The sequence below is a fragment of the Garra rufa genome, chromosome 1, assembly GCF_049309525.1.
Source record: "Garra rufa chromosome 1, GarRuf1.0, whole genome shotgun sequence".
Classification (NCBI taxonomy): domain Eukaryota; kingdom Metazoa; phylum Chordata; class Actinopteri; order Cypriniformes; family Cyprinidae; genus Garra; species Garra rufa.
In genome coordinates this window covers 6,568,995-6,587,646 of record NC_133361.1, presented here as the reverse complement: position 1 = coordinate 6,587,646, position 18,652 = coordinate 6,568,995, and the positions used below count along the sequence as shown (strand labels likewise).

The 18,652-nt window shown below is 40.8% G+C and overlaps 2 protein-coding genes across 2 annotated transcripts in view; both read right to left on the bottom strand.

Moving 5' to 3' along the window:
* The window catches only part of LOC141336572 (uncharacterized), a 92,353-nt gene that overhangs the window by 31,084 nt on the left and 42,617 nt on the right, over positions 1-18,652 (bottom strand). The window lies entirely within an intron of this gene.
* Positions 7,796-18,652, bottom strand: part of LOC141341641 (obscurin-like) — a 31,881-nt gene continuing 21,024 nt past the window's right edge. The window contains exons 4-7 of the mRNA XM_073846421.1: positions 13,021-13,347; positions 12,600-12,917; positions 12,448-12,516; positions 7,796-7,977 (exon numbers count right to left, since the gene is read on the bottom strand). Coding sequence (XP_073702522.1) covers positions 7,796-7,977; positions 12,448-12,516; positions 12,600-12,917; positions 13,021-13,347 — 896 coding nt within the window. The remainder of the gene's footprint in view (positions 7,978-12,447; positions 12,517-12,599; positions 12,918-13,020; positions 13,348-18,652) is intronic.

Genomic DNA, 18,652 nt, shown 5'->3' with positions numbered 1-18,652 from the left:
AAGTACCAGGAGGCTCGTAAGCAAGTGGCGGCGTTCCAGCGTTACCTCCCTCGCCGCGTCATTTCCTCTGGGGCTGCTGGACGGGAGCAGCCCCAGCCGTGTACCAGCTCCTCACGCCGCGAGGCGCAAAAGCGGAGCCCTCCTGACACTAAGGGGCGGGGCCAGCAACGCTCAAAGTCGGGGACTTCGAAGACTAGGCCCAACCTGAGGGTCGTGCTACAGTCCAAGAGGTCCTCGACTAAGCGGCCCTGACTTTTGTGCCTCAGGGCCGTTGAGGGCAGCCCCTCTCGTGGGAAAATGGGGTACACCACAGTATATGGCACTCATTCTTCCTTGAGGCCCTCAGGAGACCTCAGGTCAACTAACCCTGCTAGTGTTACAGGGCGCGGCAGTCTCCCGCGAACCTCTACTGGTTGTTCCGCCCGGCAACGTAGTGGAACCAGTAAGTTTGCTACCCCCACGGGGGTCCTCAGAGCAGTTAATTCAGGTTTCGCCTGACAGTCAGCTGTTACAAGCTACCGAATTAATTCCTCAAATAATACCAGAAACCAATCTCGAGAGAGACAGCTGTACAGACATTTGAATATTCTCTCTGTTAAATGTCAAAACATCATATAGGATTATCTGGGTCAGTGATTTTTAACGCAGTTCCTGGAGGGCCACAGTCTGGGGCTCGCGCTGATGACGTAACGAGAGGGGACGCGCCTTCGTCCCTTGTACACACCCCAACCTCTTGACCCCTCCCCGACGTCAAATCAGGGACACAAAACGAGGTGCAAAGAAAAATGAAGCGCAAAGGAAAGCCTGCATCGCAGAAGCACGGATGACTGAATCGTGGATTTAAAGGAGCAGCGCAAAAGGAAATATGTGTTGCAAAGTCAATGCTGCTGAAGTTTTACTTTGCAAAACTATATTTTTTCTCTTAGTGGTTAACTTTTCTTTTGCAATTATTTTTTTTACTTGCAAAAAAAACATTTTTTTTTCTCAATACTGTATTTTTATTTGCAAAACATTTTTTTTTTATTTTTTTTGCAAAACATTGTTTTATTTTGCAGATATATATGCCCCTGATTTGACTCCATACAATAGGACATGGAACGCAAACACACTCAAAACTTTAGTAAACTTACCACCGCTGCCCCAAAAGGTATAAATCTTTTACATTTTTATTGCGCTCAATGTGGAAAGGCCTAAAGAACATCTCAGATTTTTGATTAACTTCACTTTATCTGTAAATACTTTATAGTAATGTAATAGTCAGATGTTTTGGATATTTCCGTCTGTTGTTATGTAACATAAGAAACTCTAAAAACTAACCAGCTTTTTTTTTATTTATTTTTTTTTCAGAATCAGCCAAAGACAGTTTATATTACATCTGCACTTGGTAAATACTGTGGTAGATTAACTAGATGTTCTAAGCACTATGTGATCTCAATTTAGACTTCTGTACTGTTAGAATTTTTTTTTTATAATAAATAAATAAATAAAAACAAAGACCAATCAGCTTACCTTACAAAACTAATAAGACCAATCATTACTCAGTATGTAAATATCACAATGACGTAACAATTTGGTTACATATTGAACATTTCATATTTTTATCAATATGCATCAACATATGTTCTGTCAATTTTCCTAAAAAGGCAGAAATAATCTACAAAACCAAGTCTGAAGGGAATCTGTGCACTGTAACGAATTTCTGTAGTTTTCACAGCATTATTACTGTAAAATGAACAAATCCATACTATATTGTAGAATATGTATACAGTATTTTGCTGTAAATCTGCAATGCATCATGGGTAAAAATACAACAGCGGGAAATTCTACAATAAAATTATATTTTCCTGTGAATCACAGTACAGTTGTTGTGATCGGCATTGTTCTCTCAGCTTGATTAACCGATGTAATGGGCGTATTTCTTCCAATTTGACCTCAGAAAGGTAAAGTTGCTCTTTATTTTTTCATATTTTTTGTCATTATTGTTATTTTTTACAGTTTTGACTCGTGGCATCATGCGTCTTTAACTTTTAGAGCACATGAGAGATAGAGAGTCGACCGTGAGAGGGAGCGGTGGAACCGGGCAGACAGCTACATTAACCGGTAAGTGTTTGGTATTATTCCAAAAAGAGCATACAATTTTGATATATTTTCCTACATGGCAACATTTTATTGCTAATGTAATTATTTCAGTAAAGAACTGGCATGGCTGTATAAAATTTATTCTGGAAGTGCGTCTGTGTGTGTTTGTGGATTAGCTGTTTGAAGCCACATGTGTTTTTTCTCTTGCTATATACTGCGCGATGGAAATTGCTTTAAAACGGACGAAAATGCAGAAACAGGTATGGCGTTAAACTGCAAGACATTTTTCATAGGACTATGTGTTTTTTTTTTACTCGAGCTCTGCGTCAGTCCTCGTATATAAGTTAAAATGGCTTCACGCCACAAACTAAATGCCTTCAATTCTCAGCAAAACTGTGTCACTCAGGAGGACTGCTGGAGAAAAACAGAACTAAGCTGAGATTGATTCAGCTCCAACTTGAACAAAGTAAAGGAGATGTTTTGTCTCGTGATGAATAAGACTGTGAAATAGACTGAAGTATTTATTCAGTACATAATTAAAGACCAACAAAAAGAGATTTACAAATTCAGAATTTTTATTTCAGCATATGGCACATCTAGTAGAAAGCATGTTTAAAAAAAATGATGCAGGTAGAAAAGACAATTATTCAAATATTTTCATATGAGAATTGGTTTCCGCATTGAAATGCAGTGAAAAAATGCAAATTAGATTAATCAAAGTTAGAAAATTGCCATGTATTTACATTATAATAATCATTCATGGTTATTAAAGCTATTTGTCTTGCTCTGTTGACCACTGTATTTAATTTTACATTGAAAACATTCAGCACACTATAAAGAGCAAATATCCTTTATATCATTGAGATGAAGATAAATCGTGTCACAATCTGGCTTGTAATTAGTATAAGAGTGTTGGATTCTAATACTGTATTCATATTTCCTCTCTGTGCTGTGAGTCCTTCCTCCCTGCAAAATAATTCAACAAAAGCATTTATTGAGCTTTAATGAGAGCAGATTGTGAATCATCAGATTGTGAGACACTCAAAAACTCACCAGCTTTTCTTTCACAGAAGATCTGAAGAAGAATCACAGTAGGAGCAGCAAACACTGCAGTCTTAAGAACAATCAAAATCTCTAGAGGAAAGATGATGGACAGATCAATGACCCAATAAGGATAAATAATAATAATGATAATAATAATAATAATAATAATAATAATAATAATAAACATTGAAATATTCTTGAAAATGCACAGCAGATTGACTATTTTAACATTAATGAACTGCATGTAAAGATGTGTCGTACCTCTAAATAATGATCCAGTCGTCCCACTGACTTCAATTTCTCCTGGACCTGTAATCACTTTTGTTAGTTTAGGTTAAACACAATGAATAAATAAACATAACATGATAAAGGAAGCACTTAAAGTTGGAGAATGGCAATTCAGCCCATACAATGGAGTGTTTTCACATTACTTCATAAATCCAGAACTCGGTCATTGTGGCAGCACTGAACATAAACAATGCCATTAAACCGAACGGAACTCTCTTTTTTTTCCGGCTTATTGATAGACAAAATAAATAAATAAAAAAAAAATGAAGAAACGAAAGTAATTCACAATGTTGGAATAAGAAATAGAAGGAAGAATTGTAGGGTCATCAGTCTGAGATAAAGCAGGTTTATGTACAGCAGTAACCAAGCAAACACTATCGCTGCTTAAACTTGAGCCCTGTATGAACTTGAGTTTGTCAAATATAACGATCATTCCTGCTTACTTAGTCCTTGCAGCATCCACATGTTTGTCCGTGGTTTAGACATCATAAATTAGTAGAACAATGTCTTTAGTAGCACACTGACCATGCAATCCATGCTGCTGTTCAGGCTCAGCTCCAGAATCAAATCACTTAAATTAGTGAGTGTGCTCTCTATAACATTAATATATGTAGAAGTATTACTGCCGTCCATTGCTGTGACGCAAAGAGTGCTCCAAGCGTTTATAGGCAGAACAAAATAAAACAAACAAACAAACAAACAAACAAACAAACAAACAAAAAACTACATTAATTAATTCATCGCAATCTCCCAAAGTTATGTTATAAATTTGTGCCGGAATCCTTTTTATTTTAATGTTGTTTTCAATCTTTATATAAAAATATATTTTTTCATATCATTATAATAATTCATCATCAGTTTCATCAGTTTCATTTTTATTATTATGTTTTTCTTTCTTTATTATAATCTTGTTTTTGTTTTGTTTTTATATAGGCCTAGTTTAGTTTCAGTTTTAATAGGCTATTATTTAAACCTCTAGAAATGCAAAATTAAAACATGCTGAGATTGATTCGATGGTAAAACTATGCAAATATGGTAAGTAAATTTCCCTCTCAACCTCAGATGCATCATAGTCTCTTATTCCTGATTATACCTTTGGCAGTGCAGGAGCGGTCTTGCTGGGGTGAGAACAAAATGATTACAAAAACCGTTATTTATTTATAATTATTATTCAGGTTAGTTAGGTTTTCCTAACTGTTGTTAGTTTCGTTTCATTGTGTTTTTTTATTTTTTATTATTCATTTGGACATTTCATTATTTTGACAGTTCTTTCTATTTTTCTTTTCTTTCGTTAAATACAGTTCTTAATACAACATTTATTACAGTTTAAACATGTATACAATATTTCTTATATTTAAACTCCTTTAACAATAATTTTAGAAGTAAAAATTTAATATTTAATCGTAGTGAAAAGGCCAATGTGTCTCCATTAGATGACTGACATTGCATCTTTTTGATGTGCTTTGCATTAAATTAAATTATTTACAGCAAAGAAACAGTTTTATAGATTAAATAAAACATATATTTACCAAAGGAATGCAAGTCGGTGGCACCAAGAACTACTCCTGAAGAGAATGCAAAATATCTGCACTCATTACAGCCGTTCTTGCTACTGTCCTGTCCCACAAAAACTACACTAAAAATGTTTGAGTTAACATATAATAACTATGAGTGCATGTGCACACTATAAAAGCAACTGACGCACCTACCTACAGTATTTCCATCAATTGCCGGATCCATCACCCCGCTTTTCTTTACAAATTAACCGCTGGTTATAAATAATCCATGATGTTCTCTGCACAACAAATCTCATATTTACATCATGGAGATGTAAATAGGAGATTTCACTGTTGTGCTCAAGAAATCAAAAAATACCTGTGAGAGGTTATTTTGCTCAATCTCCAGAGTGCAAATCATAATGCACTGGATAGTTTGCCAAATCTGCAATTAAAAGCTATTATTAGAACTGAGGGTGCTATTGAATTTGTTTGAGGGTGATTAGCATCCTCTAGTACCCTAGTAAAACCAGGCATGCTGCTGTTTATATCAGAATATCACCACAATGGCCGTGCATCCAGGTAACTGACCAAAATGTGACGCAGACGCAAACCCTCTATAAGAGCTGACAGAGAGAGCCTACAGAGTGGAGCCTCAATACTGAATACTCAATACTGAGATGACTGATAGCTATTCTACACCTTCACAAGAACAAAACTGTATTCATTAGAACAGTTGTAGTGTCATCTCACTCTTGAGGTTTGGATGTTGTGTATTCACACACATTCACATTCCAGTTCCTCTTTTTTTCTGCTGCACATCTGCTGCCATTAAAGTTTTATTTTTAGTTTTTTTCCCAGTTAACAAAGACACAAGTTTAGCCCAATGAAAGGCACAGCCATGGGGCAAATTGCAACACCCACTTTAAAAGTTTTTAACAGGCTAGCAAGACATAACTAGTATGTATATATGCTACTTAGTAATTTGTTACATTACTTTTGTGTTACTATTGTGTTACTTTTTAAATCTGGGCAGGGCTTACTTGTTTTCTTTTTGTTTTTTTTAAAGTTATATTTTTAGCAAAAGCCCTTTCACAGAGAAAAACTGAAGTGAATAAGCCTGAGACTGAATGGAAAAAAAAAAATCACATCTGTGCAGTAGAACACAGGAGAAGAAGGTTCAACACTCTTCAGCATTGAAAAGGAAAATATATCACAAATGTTAGTTCATCTTAAGTCATCTCTGCTTATACGGTTGAACTGGATCATCAAATGTCAGCAGCAAAAACCTGGGATTAAATACATTTAAAATACATAAATGCAGGAAGTATAAAAGCATGTGCGTTTCAAGCCGGCTTCAGCTTTTGTCATTCAGCGAAGCGCTCTCTGTTTGTCTGTCTGTTACATGTCTGCTGTTTTTTGTGCCAGTTTGCACAACTTTCTTTTGAGTAGACAACGTTTCATTGTTGGTGGGGATACACACGTTCTGTGTGTTGTCTGCTTGGGAGCGGAGCATGATCAGTCAGTCCTCGAGGGGGCTGGCTGTCCGCAGTGTGAACTCCTCTTCGAGGAGGGAGCCCTCGCTAGCTTTCCCCACGGGTCTGGCCCCGCTTCCGCCGAGGCGGAACGGCAGCTGCACTCGTGGGGTTCGCAACTCGATCTGTTAGAGGGTGTGGAGATGGGTGATCCCCTATCTCCCTCCTCACCTAACAGATCGGAGGACCTCTTACTGGATGAGGAAGCCCGCGCTGCGGTTACTTCCTATCAGGATGAGGTCTCAGCGCTTCTCCTATCTTCCTCCGAGGAGGTTGATGTGGAGAGCGTTGAAGAAAGTTCACAACCGCTACCCCGGTCCCCACAGTACGAGGAGCTTCTGGAAATAGTGACATGGGCAGTTGAGAAACTAAATTTAGCCAGGCCCGAACAAAATAATGGATGAGCTGCAGCAAAGAAAACTAGACGAACGCTTCCTGCGGACAAAGTCACACTTCCAGAGAAGGAGCCTTCCGTTTTTCCCTGACCTCCACACCGAGGTGTCGAGGTCATGGGAGAAACCATACTAGTCCCGTCTCTTCGTCCCCACTTCTGAGTATTATGGAAATGTTGCGGGGTTAGAAGAGCACGGGTACAAGATGATGCCACAGGTTGAACAGACGCTCGCGGGCTATCTGTCTCCTGGATCGGCATCATCATTGAAGGCTCCTTCCTTGCCCACCAAGCAACTAAGAGTTAAATATGCTTTGCTGGGCAAGGGGTACGCGACAGCAGGTCAGGCCGGATCATGCTTGCACACTATGTCCATTCTGCAAGCTACTCAGGCTGACCTGCTGAAGGACTAAGACGATGGCCAGGAGGTTAACGTTTCTGAGATGCGCCGCACAGCCGATCTTTCTCTCCGTGCCACCAAGGAGACTGCTTGAGCAATCGGGCGGTCCATGGCAGCACTGGTGGCGGAGAGGCACTTGTGGCTGACCCTGTCCGATATGAAAGAACGGGACAGGTCCTTCTCATGGACGCCCCGCTTAAGTCCTCTGGTCTCTTCTGCGACTCTGTCAATGAGGTCGTCGATAGACATCAAGAGGCCAAGAGACAAGCGGCGGCATTCCAGAAATACCTCCCTCGCCGCGTCTACTCCTCTGGGGCTGCAGCAAAAGAGCAGCCCCAGCCGTGTACCAGCTCCTTGCACAAGGAGACCCAAAAGAGAAGCGTTGCATCCCGTGCCCCTCCGGAAAGACCTAGAGGGCAGGGTCCTCCAAAACTAAGCCCGATCTGAGGGTCGTGCTCCAGTCTAGGAGGTCCCTGACCAAACGGCCCTGACAGTTACTGTCTAGGGCCAATGAGGGTAGCCCCTCTCGAGATGGAGCGGTTATCACCACAGTTCATGGTGATCATTCTTCCTCAAGGCCCTCAGGAGGCTTGTCAGATAACCCTGCCAGTGTTACAGGGCGCGACAACCTCAAGCGAACATCCTCCTCTAGTCTCTCCGCCCGGAAACGTAGCGGAGCTAGAGGGTTCGCTACCCCTACGGGGGTCCTCAGATAAATTAGTTCAGGTGTCTCCTGCCAGCGAGCTGTTACAGGACATCAAATCAATATCTCTAGTAATACCAGAAGCCAGTCTCGGGAGGCTGGTTCCCTTAGTAGACTTTCTGGCAGCGTGGAAACTACTGCCAAATGTATATACGTGGGTCCTGCGTACTGTAGAGAAAGGTTATTGCATCCAATTCGGTGCTCCACCGCTGCCTTTCGAAGGGGTCTTTCCTCCCCTGGTGAGCCCCGAGCAGGGTCTGGTCATGGAGCATGAAGTAAATTCTCTTCTAAGGAAGGAGGCCATCGAGGTTGTCCCTCCTTTAGACAGGGAAGCCGGGTTCTACAGCCGGTACTTCATTGTTCCAAAGAAGGATGGGGGGCTGAGGCCCATCTTAGATCTCAGACGGCTGAACCATTGAGTCAAGAAACTGAAGTTCAAGATGTTAACTGTCAGACAAGTTGTGTCTCAAATCAGGTCCGAGGACTGGTTTGTCACAATAGATCTAAAAGATGCTTACTTTCAAGTCTCCATCCTTCCTCAACACAGGAAGTTTCTGAGGTTCGCTTTCAGGGGCAAAGCTCATCAATACAGAGTTCTTCCTTTCGGCCTAGCCTTGTCTCCCCAAACTTTTACGAAGTATGTGGATGCTGCACTGGCTCCACTGAGACTCCAGGGCATTCGCATACTCAACTACATAGACGACTGGCTGATCCTAGCCAGTTCAACACAGTTAGCGGTTCAACATGGAGATGTTGTTCTCACTCATATGAAAAAGTTAGGGTTGAGACTCAACACCAAGAAGAGTGTGCTGTCTCCAATACAGAGAACCACTTATCTAGGAGTAATTTGGGATTTCGACCCCGATGCAGGCACGAATGTCACCTGCTCGGATCGAGTCGATCCTTACTGCAGTCAATGCGGTCAAGCTAGGCCTGCCACTCACTGTCAAACAGTTCCAAGTACTGTTAGGTCTTATGGCAGCAGCAGCCAACGTGATACCTCTTGGTCTGCTGTACATGAGGCCCTTACAGTGGTGGCTCGAAACCAAAGCCTACGTGCCTTGGACATGTGGAAGAAACCTTGGTTTCTATACCAAGGTCCGGTCCTGGGAGCACCTTGTCGCCACGTCACGCTAGCAACAGATGCATACCTCACCGGCTGGGGGGCGGTCATGAGTGGCCGCTCAGCCCAGGGCCTGTGGAGCAGTCAGCATCTCTCGTGGCACATAAACTGAGTTGCTGGCTGTATTCCAGGCACTAAAACACTTTCTCTCAGATCTAAGAGACTGTCACGTGTTGATCCGCACCGACAACATGGCGGTAGTGTATGGCATAAATCGCCGGGGAGTATGCGCTCACGCCCCTTATACAAGCTGGCGTACCATATCCTCCAGTGGTCACATGGAAAATTCCGCTCGCTCAGAGCTGTTCATATCCCTGCACTTCTCAATGTGGGAGCAGACGTCCTGTCTAGGCAGGGGCCGAGGCCCGGGGATTGGATGCTCCACCCAGAGGTGGTGCAACAGATTTGGAGAATATTCGGCCAGGCCCAAGTGGACCTCTTTGCGACTCAAGAGACATTGCATTGTCCCCTCTGGTTCTCCTAAGTGCCCCCAGCTCCTCTGGGTCTGGACACAATGGTACAGTCGTGGCCGAGGCTACGTCTGTACGCCTTTCCCCTGATCGCTCTGCTCCGCGGAGTTCTGGAAGGAGTACGGCGGTATAAAATACGACTGTTGCTAGTAGCCCCGTACTGGCCGGCCCGAGTTTGGTTCTTGGATATAATTGCCCTGCTAGGTGGCTCTCCATGGGAAATTCCCGTCAGGAAGCCCAGAGATGGGGAAACTATGGGTGTGGCCCCTGAGGGGGCACATCTCATAGAGGCTGGTCTCTCAACTGAGGTTGCTGAGACCATCCTACATTCCATAGCTCTCTCCACAAGGAAACTCTATGGCCTTAGATGGAAGTTATTCACTGCATGGTGTAGTCAGCACAATTCAGACCCAGTTCACTGCCCGATTGGTACAGTTCTGGAGTTTCTGCAGTCACGTTTCTCTACAGGGTTAACCCACTCCACCTTGAAGGTTTACGTGGCAGCGTTATCGGCCTACCCCGCCCCTCTTGGTGGCCTTTCAGTGGGCAAGAACCCCCTGGTCATACGATTCCTTCGCGGTGCACTCAGGTTTTGGCCTCGAGTGAGACCCATAGTCCCTACGTGAGACCTTGCAGTGGTGCTTGAAGCCCTCTGTAAGCCTCCATTCGAGCCTTTAGAGGAGATTTCTGATCACTGTGTTACTATATAAACTGCACATATGTCCACAAAGCTGCCATGTGGCGTAAAACAGAGCAACTTTTGGTTTGTTATGGCCCCCCTAAGAGGGGGTGCCCTGTTTCAAAACCTACCTTAGTAGATGGATTGTAGATGCCATTTCTACTGCGTATGAGTCTTCTGGCCTGCCATCACCGTTGGGGGTCAAGGCTCATTCTACTAGGGGCTTGGCTGCCTCTAAAGCTCTTGCAGCAGGTATCCCTGTACAGGATATCTGCAGTGCTGCGGGTTGGTCCTCACCTCTTACATTCGTCAGCTTCTATGAACTAGACCTGAGAGCCGCTTCAGGCTCCTCAGTTCTTGGGTAATAACAGAATTTCCTTGTGTCCTGGCAGTGTCCAGGCCGAAAGTATATATTTCACCTCGTGCACCTGAGGGCCGAGGTGCATCTCTCCCTCTTGTCCTTGTCCTGGTTGGTGACCAGACAAAGGTTTATATCACTCGCGTTCTGGCAAAACCCCCAGACCGAGACATTCCAGTGTCCTGGCAAGTTCACCAGGCACTTCTTGTGTCCCTCTTGTTCTGGGTGCTCCCAGACAAAGGACTACTACCTTCTCCTCGTGTGCCTGAGGGCCGAGGAGTACATCGCCCTCTTGTTCTGGTGTGACCAGACAAAGGCTTATATCACTCGTGTCCTGGCAAGTTCACCAGGATGAGTCATTCTTGTGTCCCTCTTGTTCTGGGTGCTCCCAAACAAAGGACTACTACCTTCTCCTCGTGTGCCTGAGGGCTGAGGAGTACATCGCCCTCTTGTTCTGGTGTGATCAGACAAAGGCTTCTATCACTTGTGTCCTGGCAAGTTCACCAGGCTGAGTCATTCTTGTGTCCCTCTTGTTCTGGGTCTCCCAGACAAAGGACTAATACACTCTCCTCGTGTGCCTGAGGGCCGAGGAGTATGTCTCCCTCTTGTGCTGGCTGGCTACCAGACAGAGGTATATTACCCTATCCTCATGTGCCTGAGGGCCGAGGACTATTTCTCCCTCTTGTTCTGGTTGTGACCAGACAAAGGCTTGTTACCTTATCCTCGTGTGCCTGAGGGCCGAGGTATATTCTCACTCGCGTCCTGGCAAGTTCACCAGGTGGAGTATGTTCCTGTGTTCTGGCAAGATTCACCAGACACAACTCTTTCCACCCTTGTTCTAGCAGACACTAGGCAGGGATTTGGAATTATGGGGGCGTGGATATCTCGTTCCCCATAGCGTTGATGATGCAGCCAGAGTTCCCGGAAGGGAACATCTCGGGTTACGTATGTAACCCTTGTTCCCTGAGGGAATGAGACGCTGCGTCATGGACCATAATTCCCGCATTCCTGCCGCACATCGCTTCATTCCTGGAAGCTGAAGCCCACTTGAAACGCATGTGCTTTTATACTTCCTGGTCCCTTACGTCACCACGTTGGTGACGTCCCTCCCGTCAATTTGATTGGTTGGTAGACTATTTTCAGAGAGAGGCTCGCCAATGGTGTTCCCCATAGCGTTGATGACGCAGCGTCTCGTTCCCTCAGGGAACAAGGGTTACATACATAACCCGAGACGATTTCTTACTGAAGTCATTTTCATCTCAATGTTTAGTGTTAATAAAACAAGAAAAAGCTACTAATGTTTTCTACTAGTGAGACTATTGTACTTTATACTGTATATTGTATATTGTGTTTTGCTGTTTTTAATCAGTGCCGTCCCATAGGCAAGATCACAAAAATAGGCCTCAACAATACTGACCATAATATTAAAACTAACTACTGCAAACATACAACTGACTACTGACTATTCACAAAACTCTAAACACTTATTTATTGCAGCAAAATTAATGTAGTAGTGTACGCTCATGTACACAAACTATTTTGAGTATTAAATGCTTTCTTTTTCACAAAGATTTATCCTCATATCAATGAGGCCCCAAATCAATGAGTTTAAAAAATAAATACAATGCATACCTGTCCTAATTGAGAGAAAACATGTTGCCAAAAAGACTGAATCCAATATTTGGTGATTATACAACATAATGAGAGATTTACAAGCTGTTTTTAGAGGCTGGCCATTTTAACCGCTAGCACCAGAAGTGTGACTGTGTTCCATTTTAAACAAAATAGAAGCATTTCAAAGCAAACTTACTGGTTTAACATAAAGCACAGTTTATAGCAGACCTGCAAAACACTGATGTGAGAAAGAGAGTGATTATGTACCTTCAGTTTTACGATCCTGAGAGTTTGTGATGTGGACTGGAATCACTGCTGTCGTTGTTTTATCTTGAGCTGAGAAGATGACATCTGTTAGTACAGATTAATCATACTGTAGAAAATGACAATCATATTTTCATACAATCATGTTTTCTCACCTGAACTCTTGACAGTATATGTGACTGAGGTCTTGACTTGATCTCTGTGAGTAACTTCACATTTCCAATCTCTGTTGACATCTTCATTCAGGAGTGTTGTAGTCAGAGTGATGATACAGTGTCCTGGAGCTGATATCTGATATCTGGAGTCTGATATCGTCAGTTTAACACCAGCCTGATTCACCCAGAACAGCTCAATTCCCTCAGAATGGATCCAATCACCACAAGAGCCTCCAGTATATGAATATGAATCCATCTGACAGGAGAGAGACACAGAGCTGCCTGGACTGATCTCAGTCTGTGAGGATGATGAAGAGACTGAAACACAAAATAACTCACAAATCACACACTTTTCAATCATCATGAGAGGTTAAATAAAGAATTTGCCTTTTTTAAATCGATCACATAATCATAACATTACCATGAAGAACATGCAGATAAACACATGTATCATTTCCATGTTTCTGGTCTCTATTCACATCCGTCCATTGACGGCAGCTGTATAATCCATAATCTTCGTTTGTGATGTTCTTGATGTTCAGAGAGCAGTCAGACCCCAGACTCAGCCTCTCATGTCTCTCTGTGTCTTTTTTCTTTATCCCGTCACCAATCAGTTCAACTGCTGCTGAATGTCTGTTATTATAGATCCATGTAGTTGAGCTGCAGTCAGGAAGAGCATTATTACAGGGCAGATGGACATTTTCACCAGAACTGATGAACACATGAACATCATCCACTCCTCTGACACCTGAAACACAATATATTACATTTACATTTAGCAGACGCTTTTATCCAAAGCAACTTACAAATGAGGACAATGGGAGCAATCAAAATCAACAAAAGACAATGCTATGTAAGTGCTATGACAAGTCTCAGAATAATTTAATGCGGTATAAATAGCAATGTTTTTTTTGATTATATAGAAAATAAACAAAATGGATAGAATAGAAAAAGAATAGAGCAAGCTAGTTTTTTGTTAAATGTATAATAAATAAAAAGAAAAAAGATAAAATAGAGAAGAGAGTGCTAGAGTTAGAGGGCAAACAAAGATGGATGTTGTTGTTGTTGTTATTATTATTATTGTTATTATTATTATTATTATTGAATGAAACTTTATTGAATGCAGATATAAATTGAACTCTTTGACAGGAGTTCAAAGAGCATGTAGAAACGTGTTTACCCGTGAGAATTGAAGAGAGAAAGATCAGTCCCAGCAGACACAGATGACACTTATCAGCCATTTTCTCTTCCTGTCAGTCTTCCTCTTCATTACATGCTCACAACTCTGTTTTTAAATACTAGCAGCTCTTCCTGTGGCCGTTCACTTCCTCTTAAATGACTGACCAAATTTTTAAATTCTGCTAGCACTGATATATTTACAGTCCACCAGTCACAATGGAGAAGTGTTGATAGATATTTCTTATTCTCTTAAATTCAAATAGATCTTATTACAAATATGCATTTTTCATTGGTGTTTAAATGTAATTTCCAGTACACGTATACTGTAATAGGAAAAATTCCTCAAGATCAACTTGTAGTATATATTGTAGAAATATATTGTAGTAACCTACATTTTCTGTACAGCTGCTTTGTATCATACAAATTGCTATACAAATAAACTTGAATGTAATTGAGCTGCATATTGTTGCTCATTGTTGATTTATAGGCTGTTCTTTGCATTACTGTTAGTTTCACTTCCTTCTTTTGTCAGTTTAATGCACGCCATTACATTCTAGAAATAAAATCATTCAGTTAATGCTAAAACTGGTTTGTTACTCAAAAGATTCAAACAAGCGGTTATGTCTTTAAGAGTCCATAACCGCAACATTACACAGCAAAAATGCCAGTGTACATTTAACTCAATTTGATTCAAATTTAACACTCCTGAAATGTATATATGACTCCCTCCGTTTTGGAGTTAAAACAACACTTTCGAAAGTGTGAAACATGTACATTACTCACAGAGTACATTTTAACACTGAAAGAGTATATTTGTAAATCTAGCATATGAGTTTATTTCAGTATTTCATGAGTAATGTTCATATTTCACTCTTTTGAAAGTGTTGTTTTCACTCCAAAACGGAGGGAGTCATATATACATTTCAGGAGTGTTACATTTGACTCAAATTGAGTTCATTGCACACTGGCTTTTTGCTGTGTGTTCAGGTAAAGAAACAATAATCCACAAAACAGTGCATGTTTACATTTATTTATTTATTTCAATTATAACACTGTAAATGTTTTTTTTTTCCCTGCACCAAAATGTCTTAACATTCAGTGTAGAGAACATGTTATTAAAACAATTAAAACAATGTCAAAGCAAATCAGCGCAGGTGCAAAAAAACAAACAAAAACATTCTTATTTGGTCCATATGTATTCTGCTTTCATTTATCTGCTTAAACAACATCATCTTTTCCATTACCATTAATGCTAAATGCATGTTAATGCTAACTGAACACATTCTGTGACAATGGCGTTTGAACCTCCTTGGAGAAGGTAGTCCCTTTCTTTTTTCAGCAAGACAAGATGTGTTTCTCTGCAGTCCACAGCCAAGCAAGAAACCCACTCCAATTTGCAGCATCACAAAAGTGCACCTGTGAAATTGGAGAAAAAAAAAAAAAAAAAGAATAATTTCACATTAACAGGTGAAATGTCATAGACAAGTATTAATTACAATACAACAATAGTTTACAACATTTACCCAAAAATGTTTTTTTTTATTCTCATGTGGTTCCACACCAGTATGACATGCTGTCTGTGGAACGACACGAGTTTAAGTATACAAGAATTCAGGTGAAAATGTTGCTTTAAGAGATATTTCAGCCAAAAATAATTTTAAATGATTTTTTTTTTTTTTTTAATTTACCTTTGTGTTTTTCTAATGCCATTTGACATTTCGGAACAATTACAAAGTAATTTTTTTGTCCCACTTTTGCTTGTTCATGTAATGACAGTGCATAGTGACTAACATTCAAACTTAAAAAAAAAAAAAAGAAAAAAAAAGATGCAGAAGTATTACAAAGTGGTCCCATGTGACACATGCTGTATATTCACAATGTTCTGTGTATGATAGGGTCTGGTGAGAAACAACTGAACATATTATTTACAGTTGTGAAAAAATCAAGATTAATAAAAGACAAGACAATACAATACATGGGCTTTTTTCTCTGAGGCATATATATATATATCAGAGGTTGCGGTTGACTTTAACATTGCCCGTCATTTTGACGAACAGGGTCGTCATTACCCGTCATTTTAATTTTCATATTTTAAATTTAATACCACATTTAATTGCATTTATGTTTGTTCACATTTTCAGAAGAGAAGAGAACAGATAAACAGATGAGACTGTTTAACTTTTCATGTTCAACACCACATCCTGTCTCAAGTCTTAAATTTCAAATTATGTCGATTTCATTAGGAAATTCAAGCAATACGCTACTTGCACGCAGACTCGTGACGTAGTTCCGCCTTGAAGTAATAGGGCTCGCTGAGTTCCGGTTGTCGCCCATTGTTTTGGAGTTTGGAGGAAATGTTCGGGAAAAAGTGTGTTTATAGATTTCAGAGACAGCAGAAGGTATACAACGCACACTGTTGTGTTCCGCTGTGTACATCTTCTGCGAAGTTCAACGGAACTTTAAGTTTTCACAGTTTTCCTTTAGATGTAGACCTTAGAAAACGGTGGCTTGTGAACATACGCCGAGACGATTTTTGTCCTACCAGCAATTCTAAGGTTTGCAGTAAACATTTTAGCAGTGATCAGATTATTGAACCGCAAACACCAGAGGCACGAAGAAAGTTAGTTACTGGCGCTGTGCCAGTGCTTTTTGCCTGGAATGATTACGCCATTAAAGCATTGCGGTCCAGTGTGTGGGAGAGGAGAGAGAGGCCGTCTGATGAAGTGGTATCCGTCGAATCCATACCCATGGATGTAACGATGGATCATGATTACTGTAGCATTCCTGAGCCTTCATCACTAGACCTGGCATGTGCTAAAATAGAAGAACTCTCTAATGAAGTGGAGGAGCTGAAAAAACAGCTACAACAGCTACACGTTCAGCGTGATTTTGGATTGGAGCGGTTTGCCGGCTCAGATGAGGACATCAGATTTTACACAAGGTAAGTCTAAAGATTGGTAGAATTTTACGATTAGATTTGATTACATATACTCCGTTTTAGATGCATGTACCTGCATTACTAACACGGAAACATGTCAACAATTTGTAAATGTATTCAGTAACACTTCTGTTTATAGGTTCCCCAGCTACCGTCACCTGATGTCATTCTGGTGGCTAATCGAGCCATCCATACACAAAATAATTCGTGTGTCCAGGGCTAAATCTGCTGCTAGAAAGCAGGAAGACATCATACGTGTACTGCCACCATCAGAGGTAGGTTATATACTTGCATGCGCACAGTAAGCGTGACTGTACATTTACAGAACACAGTACAAATTTACAATTTGTTATCTATAAATACTACTCTTCGTCTACCTCATAAGACTCTTGTCTGTTCTTGTCTGCTCTCTATCACTTTATCATACTTACTAGCTCTATTTGCACTATATGTCTGCATTTGCCTTACTCTGTCCGGTTTGTACTCTCTGCCATGTGCCCTTGTATATTGTATGTATAATTGTATTTATTCATTTTATTTGTATTGAATGTTGTGTTATCCACCAAGGGTCCGAGAGTAACACAATTTCAGTTCTCTGTATGTCCTGTACATGTGGCAGAATTTACAATAAAGCTGACTTTGACTTTATGTTCTTCTACAAACTTAACTTTCATGCATGTTTACCTTTCCAGAGACAGCTGCTGCAGCCAATCGATGAGTTTTTTCTTTTCCTTGTCTACCTGTCTATTGGATTGAAGGAGAGAGACCTGGCACACCGTTTCCATATGCATCCTTCCACAGTGAGCAGAATAATTGTGACATGGACAAACTACCTCTATACACTGCTGGGATCAGTGTGTGTTTGGCTTTCAGCAGCTGATGTGAAATCTAACCTCCCTGAAGAGTTCACTGATTTCCCAGATACACAGGTCATCATTGACTGCACTGAGATCAGATGTCAAACACCATCCTCACCACTACTCCAAAGTGAAATGTACTCAAATTACAAATCTCACTGCACAATGAAAGGCCTCATTGGAATAGCTCCTCATGGTCCAGTGACATTTGTCTCTCAGCTTTATGCTGGGTCAGTGAGTGACAAGGAGATCTTTAAACAGTGTGGGATAACAAAAAGACTTACAGAAGACATGGCAGTTATGGTTGATAAAGGCTTTCTGATTAGTGACTGTGTCAATTGCAAAGTGTACTGTCCACCATTTCTGTCCAGGGGAAAGCAGATGCCAGCACATCAGGTGAAAGAAACGCAGGCAATAGCGAGATTGCGTGTGCACGTGGAACGGGTCATCAGGAGGATCAAACAAAATAAACTTTTTGATGGCGTCATTACACTTTCCCACAGTGCTAACATTAATCAACTTTTTACAGTTGCATGTCTGTTGTCAAATTATCAAAACAAGGCATTAGTTAAGACATGGATCAAATGAAATTAAATCTTAGATTACTTTTACTACTGGAATGCTATTCCATATTTATGACTTACTTTAACTGTTACCGTTTCATTGCCAATCTCAATGAATGTTAACTCAATCTATGTTTATTTTAAGAAGAAACTGTTATGACAAGCAAGATAAATGGAATTTAATATAAATGAAACTGTACATATCAGAAAATGGAATTGAACATATAAGAAACAGACATTGTACAAATAAAACATTTTATAACATGTTTGAGTGCTGTTTTACAGATTTCTCTGATTTCTCTGACTTCTTTAAAATTTCAGTTATTTCATTGACAAGTATTTTGGCATGTATGTGTAAAAGTAAAAATAATCCACCTTCTCTCTGATAACTTTGTGCACTGAAGTGTCACTGTAGATACGCTGGACAAAATAATCCTCCTCGGCCCACACCATGAAATCACACCACTGCATTCCTGAGACCAGTAGTTGTCCCTGCACTTGGTAATAGTAGGCATG